The sequence below is a fragment of the Nematolebias whitei genome, chromosome 12, assembly GCF_014905685.2.
Source record: "Nematolebias whitei isolate Nwh7 chromosome 12, NemWhi1, whole genome shotgun sequence".
NCBI classification, from domain to species: Eukaryota; Metazoa; Chordata; class Actinopteri; order Cyprinodontiformes; family Rivulidae; genus Nematolebias; species Nematolebias whitei.
The window spans coordinates 32755917-32765264 of NC_056509.1; the positions used below are offsets into that span (position 1 = coordinate 32755917).

Genomic DNA, 9348 nt, shown 5'->3' on the forward strand with positions numbered 1-9348 from the left:
GGATGACAGTATAAGACTGTTTGAACCAAAGAATGGATTGTGAAGGAGCAAGCAGTGTGTCCCTTTAAGAAAAATGGGAGGGAGGGCCCTTGACATGACATGGGCTGTCTCTTGTTCCTGTTTTTCGGTTCTCAATATGGCGGACGCTCAGTTTGGTTTGAGCTCTTTAACATAGCATTTGTCACACAAAGCTTTTAATTTAAAAAATCAGTAAACAAGTTCTCTGCTTCTTTTTGCAGAGAAAAACAACTTTTTACACGAAGGCACGGGTTTCAACCGTGAATTTTGGAGTTTTGACAAGACAGAGGTTTTTTTTCCCCCAGGTCGGACTGTTAGCTTAGCTCATAGCTTAGCTTAGCTGGTTTTAACAATCCAAAAATGTGATTTTGGGCAGTTAAAACAGATTTTAAAGAGAGGGGGTTCAGTGACGAGCACTGGAGTTGAGCCTTGTCATCCAGTGTCGTCGAAAGAGAGATGAAGAAACGATAAAGCCGATAAATGAAAATTAGGTTGATAATTTTCATTTATCATGCAATTAATTTATTTGTTTATCGTGTCAGGACTAATTGCATTGAGAGACCAGCTGATCCATAATAATTTATGTATTGGAAGATGCATAAAGAGAGGCTCTGAGACAGATTCACAGGACAAGAGCAATAGCAGGAGTGAGGCAGGAGAGGGAAATAAAGTGTCCGTCTTCGTCAAGAGCAAGTCAGAGGAAAAACAAAAGAAGGAAAAAATATTTTTAAGCATTTTCAGTGTTAGGATTGCAGGTCTTCTCATGGATTATCTTAGAGAGAAAAGATTTGTTTTTCTACAAAACAATTTTTTTGTCAAATTGGATCTAAAGGAACATGTAACCCTGCACCAGGTGATGTATCTCAGCTTGATAATAAAAAAAAATACCAGTATTTTTTTCCCAGTATTTTACAAAAAAAGTAAAATACTGGGAATACATTTGTTGGAAGTGTGTGACTTCAAATAAAAATGTCATTCAATAAATGTTGCAGTCATAACAGCTATTGCTGTCGCCATGTAAAATAACAATTTCTCTTCTTTATTCCTTTAAATGGATTTGATACGGTTAAAATAATTTGCAAGACTGGTACGTTTACCTGTTCAACTTTTAAAGATAAACATTCAATGCTGATGTCAATTTTATTTAAATAGCACTTTTAAAAACAACTATGTTGACCAAAGTGCTTCACAAACAGGAAGTCTAGCAATAAAATGAATAAAAGATCAAACAATAAAAACCACAAGTATAATATAAAAGACAAAAAACTCAAACAAGAAACGGCTCATCTAAAAGATTCTGTTGGAACTCAAACTGGATGAAACTTTGAACAAATTCTGAAGAGTCATTGTGTATTTATTAATTATAATTAACAATTTTGTTTTCCTTTGCCATCGTTGGTATGAGGACATTTTGATTACAGGAACTAGTGGACTGTCCACACCTGATGCACATTTTGAACTTGAAGATGACGCCAATAAGATTCATTAAAATTTCATTTTGGAGGAAGAAAAAAGTACTTTTGGTTGACAGTTTTTAGCAGTCATGATAAAGTGCTAAATGAAGATAAACTGCGAGTGGTTAAAGTTGAAGTGAGACATTTATGTAAAACACCACACACCAATGAAACATCATAACTTGTAGTTCTCCAATATGTGGACAGGTTAACCCAACCATGCAGTTTCCATCACTGCCAAAATTTTTGTTTCTTTAGTGCCACAATTGCCTTCATAACTTGGGTTGTTTGTGGTCATGCAAATGTACTTTGTAGTTGAAGTCATTAAATCTATAAAGAACTTCATGGGTTCTTTATAGAATTTATAAGAATTTGAAATGGAAACTTTTCTTTGTCTCGCTGTATCGGTTCATAGTTCCTGCAATGCTGTTGCTTATCTTGGCATAGTAATGTCACTGACATAAAATAAAAATGTAAAACTTTAAAGTCAAGGTTTATGTTTTAACCTCTGCAATTTAAGGAACCAGTTTTTTTTTTCTCTCCACCTCAAATTCCCATATTTATCATGGAGATGCATGTCATACACTGTAACATAAATTAAACTCCTGTGTTTGGCTTGAAAGTGATAGTCCAGTAATCTTTGAAGTGGAATTGATATTCTGACTAATGGTTATCAATTTTTAGTACCGGACGTGCTGATGAAACATACGGCAGAAACTCCTCCCACCACTCTCGTATACTGCTTCAAACAGGTCCTGTCTGCAAACTAAACTAAACAACGCCTGTTTAAACTGACTCAAACGTTGCTGTAGAACATTGCTTACAAAGGAGGCAACGGAACGCTTTAAGATTCCATCTATCCATCCATTATCTTTACCTGCGTCTTCCTTTCTGGGTCATGGGGATCACTGCTGCCCATGTCCAGCAGTCACTGTACGAGAGGCGGGGGACACTCTGGACAGGTCACAAGTCCATCACAGTGCTCTAAAGATTTTTTTATTTTACTTTCTTAAACCTGCCCCAACAAAGTTTAGTCAGGTCATCTGGATACTTTTTTTTTTTTTTGAGACGTTTCATCGTCCATCCAAAGGACTTCATCTATCTGAAGAGCCACAACAAACTCAGTCCCACAGACAGCACACTCGCATAGTGGGCCAACCAGTTTGCTGGTGATAAGATGTTTTCTGCGTCCCTCCCTCTCCCCCATCGACTCCTCTGAGGCAGCCATAGCCAAAGTGGTTCAAAACATCAAAGTTCATGCTCAATAATCCGTTTTTTTTTAAATCCAACAAAATTCAGTCAGGTGATGGGACAGGTTTTTTTTGTTTGTTTTTTTTGTTAAGACTTTTCGTCCTTCATCCAAAGGTCTTGCCATTGTCATTGCCATTCCCAATTGCCACTGGGAGAGGGCGTGCCCCAGAAACCATCTTATCACCAGCAAACTGGTAAAATTCCTCAACATTTTGGCGTTGCTGGAAGGATCAGCAAGCATTGCCACGTGGGAGTCAAGGACCAAGTTACTGGTCATCCTGAAACAAAATTCTTTAGTCTCCCAGCTTTGTAAAAGGGAGGACTTGGACCTCAGTTCCTGCGTTGAATGCCGCCTGAATCTTGAATGGACCTGTCTTAGAGACTTGTCCCAATTGATCTGGATCTTGATGTGAGAGTGCTGCTTGTGGGACAAAGTTTGTTGTGGCTCCTCAGACTGAAGGACGAAAAGTCTCAAAAAAAGGGGAAAAAAGTCATCGTCCAGATGACCTGATTGAACGTTGTTGGATTTTTTTACCTGGATTATGGAGCATGAACTTTGATGTTGCTTAAATCTGCTGTCTCCTCTCCAGGAGGAAGATTGCATTGCAATGGTGCTGCTATGAAGATTTAAAAAAAAAAGCTCTGCTTTGCACAATCTGCCTTCAGCTTTTAGTTTTTGAGTAAAATGCTCAAACACTTTTGAAAGTCTCTGTTTTGTTTTGATGTGATAGTCCAGCCTGGACAAAGATATTTGCCTATTTCTCTGTACTCCTTGCTCTGCAACTGATGTCATAAATGATAAGGTACTAACTATGAATAACTATTAGCTGTTCACTTCAGAGTTTACTGGACTATACCTTTAATTCATTAAAAGAAAAAGCATCTGTTGGTGTACCGGTCCATGGCGTTTTGTACGAAATGTATAATCTGTAATCTGTTTAGATAGAGGCAACAAGGATAGAGGATTTGAAGCAAAACATGTTACAAATATCCATCTTTATCCTCTCATACTGTGGTGAAAACCATTCCTTTATCATCATTTCCACCAATGAAAACCCAACATCTGGTCTCCAAGATGGTTTTGTTTGGATGTCCACAGAAGCTGAGCTTCTGTTATGTTTTTACATATACTGTGCGGATTTCATTTTGAGAAATGAATCTATTTCTAGTCTTTAATAATCTTGTTATGGTGGAATACCACCACTTTCTGTTTTGTAACTTCAGGAAGAATGTTAAAAATTCTCTGACAAATGAACTTACTGCTGGTTGGCTCCAGTAGACTTGTATCTGGCTACTTGACCTGCCCATCTACTGCGTTTTTGCTCCTGAGACACTTTTAGAGTCCGTTTGTTTGCCTGGAATCACAATCATCTTTACTGGCTGCTGCGTTCCAGGAGCTGTAACACACGCAGATCTCAGCAGTAACTGTTAAAATACAGCAGCTGCCATACTCTGCTGTGTGTAACAGATTTTTTTTGTTTCTTGTTTGTGTTAAACATAATAGTTGTACATAACAGACATGCTCATCCTATTCTGTATATGACAACTCTTTAACAACCTGGATCACCACTATTGATACAATTATACTTCAAACCTGTCAGTTCAGACAAGAAAACATCTTGAAGTCAAAACTGCTTTACTACTTTTATCATGTATAGAAATAATTTATTCTCATCCGTTTAGATTGAAGTTTAAACATTTATTTAATCCTCATCTTAACTGTAAAGTAGGTACTTCTTTATGTCCATATCAAAAATAAAGCTATTACTTTTAATTGTTTTCTATTTTTCACACAACCCTGAAACAAAAATGTGTGTGTCAGCAACATTTATAAAACACAAGCACAATCCTAGCTGTAAAGTTAGGTCTTAGTTTCCTAAACTTTAGAGAAATGCACAAAATGAGTTGTAGCATGATAATTAGCTTACTGGAAAAAAAAGCAGTGAAGAATAGTTTTTCTGTTGCCGTTTGTCAGATTTTTTTTTTTTTTTTTGTAATTAGTCACGTATTAAAGCCTAGTATTTAAACGTAATCCTTTTTTTTTTCACAGCTTAATTGCATGCTGGTGTTAGCAAAATTTTGTAATTTAAGCAACCTGTGCCGTTTCATTCCAGTTGTGCTTGTTGAATGTCTTAACGTCTGATCATCCAGTCTCCTCTCTTTCCAGCCAGCCCCCTCTCCCTGCTCTTTTCTCTCCCCTTACCCCTGCATCACCCAGACTTTTAACCACTGCAGTGTTTCTTTAACGTAGGGCTATATTCCAAAAAGCAAATGGGAGATGGACACGTCTGAAGCCAAACTTGGTAGGTACTCTTTCCTGCAGGTCTTTATTTTTTAACAGTTGGTGGTTTAGAGATGAGCATTCATACAATGCTTTTCAAATCTAAATGAAAAACATTGGTTTTATTTTATATGTTGTAACTAGGGTTGGGCAATATACCGTAATTCTCGGGCTATAGAATGCACCTGACTCTAAGCCGCGCATACTAAATTTAAGATAAATCATTATTTTGTACATAAATAATACGCTCCGGTTATTAAGCCGCGGGTATCCACCGTTCATTTTCACAACCAGTGCGCTGCTCCTGGCATTATGAGCAGCTGTTGTTGTAGTACAAGAATCAGCCACCGGATGGCGTTTCATAGAAACTATGGCTTACTTTCAACAAACATTCAGACTGCGATCGTCATAAGTCTTCATGATGCTTCGCTATCTGACTCGTGGTTAAAACCATTCAACTTACAAAATGAACACAAGAACTGTCTAAGCATAATCACTGGACAGAACAGTGCCAAACACCTACGTAACCGAAATTATTTAAAAATTATATAGCGGTCAATTTTACCCAGAAGTCTTAGCGAGGTCATGTGACCAGGAGTCACATAGATGGTACCGGTAAAATGCGGCAATTATTCATTAAATTAGTACCATTACCATTAGGTTTTTATTGTTAAACACTTTTGGTAACGGCAGCTGTTTTTACTTTCTAAATACATTTGGCGTGATTTCTGCTAAGCAGAGCCCGATGGAGGAAGAAGGGGGAAGAGCCCCTCCCTCTCGTTGTCTCCTCCACTCGGTTTCATGCGTTCGGATTAGCTTAAATGAGATATTGGTATTTAAACACATGTACAGTACACAGAAAGATGTCTCAGATAATTTTAAAACTTTAATTAAAATATATACCAGACTTGACTGCTTTAAAAATAAATTTAGCGATGCACGATATTGGATTTTTGGTTGATATCCAATATGCCGATATGTTAAAATTTATTTGGCCGATAACCGATACCAATACATGTTTGTTTTTTTTCCTAGACCTACTTACAGAGACTACATGGCTTTCGCTGCTGTGGAATTAAAATACTAGATTATTCTGCATGCTCTTTGTCAGTTTGGCCTGCTACCATATGCAGATGCCAAAAAGGGAGCTGAAAATGATGCAACACTTCAACTTGGATTATGTTTAATGTCAGTTTTATTCATGACGTAGGTAGGAGCACGTGACGTAATGTGCTGGCGCTGCAGGCGTCCTTGTCACTGGGTTGTCATACAAAAAACAGTGTCTTTTATATCAGTGAGTTATTTTGATGGAATGGCCGATGTCCGATATTTAACTTTATCGCTAATATCGGCCTATGCCATGCCGATAATATCGTGCATACTTAATAAATTTTGATGACTTCTCATCGGCGGAGACCACGTCGTGACCCAGGAGAAGAGGAACATCCGGTAAATGTTTTTTTCTGAAAAATACCTTTAACACAGCTTAAAAAAAAAAAAGATACCGGTAGTCATCCAAAAGTCACTCATCGCTATGTTCTTTGTCCTCCTGTGAACTAAAGTCCTCTTGAAGGCTCAGAAAAATGTCATCACACACTGACTCCGTGTCGCTCTTGGCAGAAAGCTGTTTCCTCCTTCGACAGCCAGATCGATCGCGTTCAACTTGAAAGCTGCATCATAAGAAATTCTCTGCGCGTTTTCTATTATCGCTGCAGATGAACACGGTCTGTGCGTGAAGTGCAGCGTCTATCTTGGGGGATTGGGTCCTCGAGAGTATACCTCACTGGTCATTATGGTTAGACTTCTGGTCACATGATGACAGAGTGAGTGGAGTTATGGTAGGAAATTTGAAATCCTGTACAATCTGAAGCCTGCCCCCAAGAGGAGTGGGCGCTGGGCAGCCACATGAGCACCCAGCTCTGTCACAGGAAAATGTTATTCAGTAGCAGGAAGTCTGTCAAAATAAAATATAAATTATTAAGAGAAAAAAAAAAATTGCCACTCCTTCATATAAACCGCAGGGTACAAAGTGTGAGAAAAAAATTGCGGCTTGTACACCGGCAATTACGGTAGTTGGAAATTTAACCTAATGTTTTCCTAAATGCTATGTGTCCTAAAGCCTGCTACTTACAACTCAAGTGGATCGTTTTAATTGTGTTCAGTAATTGTTTTTAATTAAGATGACTGTCAGCTGGCTGAGCTCGTGTGAAGTTTCTTCACTGTAGAAACATTTTAGGTTATCGGAGGACGTCGGAGATCTAAACTTAATTTAACATATTGCCCAGCCCTAATCATTATGCACTGTTTAATATTGGTGGTATAAAAGCTAAAAAAATTGTCCTGTTGGTGAGTTGTGTGCTGATTACCTTTGGCTTTCTGTTTCTGTGTAAACGCTCTGATTGCACCTAAAAACATCCCCCAACATTTGAAGACAAAAGTTCTGGTGCTGCATAATTTAAGAGTACTGCTAAAAGAGACAGGACAGATACTGAGATCAAGAGAGTGTTCTTTATTTAATTTTATATGATGGCACAAAAGGCCTGAACAATAATCTTTCTTTTATGAAGACAAGTTGGACGGTCTGATGATTGGCGGGAAGAGGAAACGTGAAGGTGACCACCTGTCAGGCTTAGAGGACTTCTTCCAGCTGCCTGACGACTACGCCACACGCACGTCTGAACCCGGAAAGAAACGGGTACATTTAGACACTACACGCTCAAATACTGTAGCAAAAAAAATTTGCATAAACACATGCTGTAAAATATTTGAATTTAAGCTTATTCTTTCATTTCATGCTCGTAATGCAACACCCTGTTTTTCCCCGGTTTGTTCAGGTTCGATGGGCTGACCTGGAAGAGAAAAAAGATGCAGAGCGAAAGCGCGCGATTGGTTTTGTGGTGGGTCAAACGGACTGGGAAAAGATCACAGATGAGAGCGGCCAGCTGGCACAAAGAGCTCTCAACCGAACAAAGTATTTCTAAGAAGATCATCTGTACCTTTGCTTTGGTTTATAAAGACGGTACGTACATTGCTTCTCTGCAATGTGTCTTTAAAACAACAGTTAATGATTTGTATGTTTTAACTAAACAAAATGAAGTGAAGCATGTTTAACACAGCTTGTCTTTTAATAGGAATTGGCCTGATTTAAAAAAAAATAAAACTAGAAGTCTAATTATTTATTTGCAGATTGTACACAAATTAACTTTAAAGTTTTGAAAAAATTGTTCTTATTGACATTGTGCTGGACAAATTTTAGACTTATGTCTCACTAACCAGACTTAAAAAATACCAGCGTATATGTGGATCAGTGTGTTAAGTGCAAGGACATATAATGGAACATTTTGCAAAAAAAAAATTTAAACTGTTTGCTTGGATGAACTTACATTTATTTTTATAATAAAGTTGTGATAATTTTATACTGTTTTTAAGTAGAATTGATGGGATCAAGCACAAAAAAATAATTACTGGAGAAGATTTCTATTTCTTGCACAAAACTAATTGTTGTTGTGTTGACAACTTGAACAAATCTGACCCAAATTGACATAATGTTCTCCACAGGTGTCCAGAATGTGAACAAGCTGCATCTTTCTGATTGTGAAGCAGACGTCGAGGCGGTTTTCCCAACAGTTATCAGTTTTTAGTCTGTTTGCTAAGATCAGTTTAAGAAATTCTTTTTCCCCACCTAATGACTATCTTTATATTAGTAATTCATAATTTGTTTCTTCTGGTTAAGCATCCATTTGTGTTTTTGTTGTTTTATACTTTTGTGAATTCATGTACTGTATACATGTAATGATGTTACCCAGTCAGCATGTAGTTGAAAAAACAATAAAAGTTCACAACATCAACTTGTCAAAAACGTCCTTAGTTGGGTTTTATGATTAAGACGTTTATTGCATTATTTTGCCTCAATGGGATTTACCTGTCTAAGTAAAGGTTGAATGGAAAAAAAAAAGTGTTATACATGACAGTTTTACCCATATTTGGGATTGTTTAAGAATGTTTTATAGCTTATCTAGAATTAATATTTCTCAAACCATGGAGATTTTAAAGTGAAATGTAACGCAGATACAAGAACAAAGTATTTGTTTCCGATTTTTGCTCCACAAGCTTTAAACACCAAAATTTGGTTAGTTTTTATAACTTGGAGGTCTTTAAATAGTGGCAAGCTATAACTTGACACTTTAAAAAAAAAATTACTTGTTAATGATGCAAGAGTAAACTTAAAAGACGCTTTATGAAAATGTAGAACCTTTTTATTTATAATATTTTACTTTTCTGAAAATGAAAATCAACACCATAACGTAATGCTGAATGGTTTTTATTTTTTTTCCATTGTGTTTT

General features: G+C 37.1%; 1 protein-coding gene across 3 annotated transcripts in view; it reads left to right on the top strand.

The window, feature by feature from the left end:
* ylpm1 (YLP motif containing 1) overlaps positions 1-8684 on the top strand; it is a 35240-nt gene extending 26556 nt beyond the window's left edge. For all 3 annotated transcript variants that reach the window (XM_037685842.1, XM_037685841.1, XM_037685843.1), the window contains 4 exons: positions 4975-5026; positions 7572-7699; positions 7839-8023; positions 8563-8684. In XM_037685842.1, coding sequence (XP_037541770.1) covers positions 4975-5026; positions 7572-7699; positions 7839-7985 — 327 coding nt within the window. In that variant the 3' untranslated portion in view covers positions 7986-8023; positions 8563-8684. The remainder of the gene's footprint in view (positions 1-4974; positions 5027-7571; positions 7700-7838; positions 8024-8562) is intronic.
* The last annotated feature ends 664 nt before the right edge of the window (positions 8685-9348 follow it).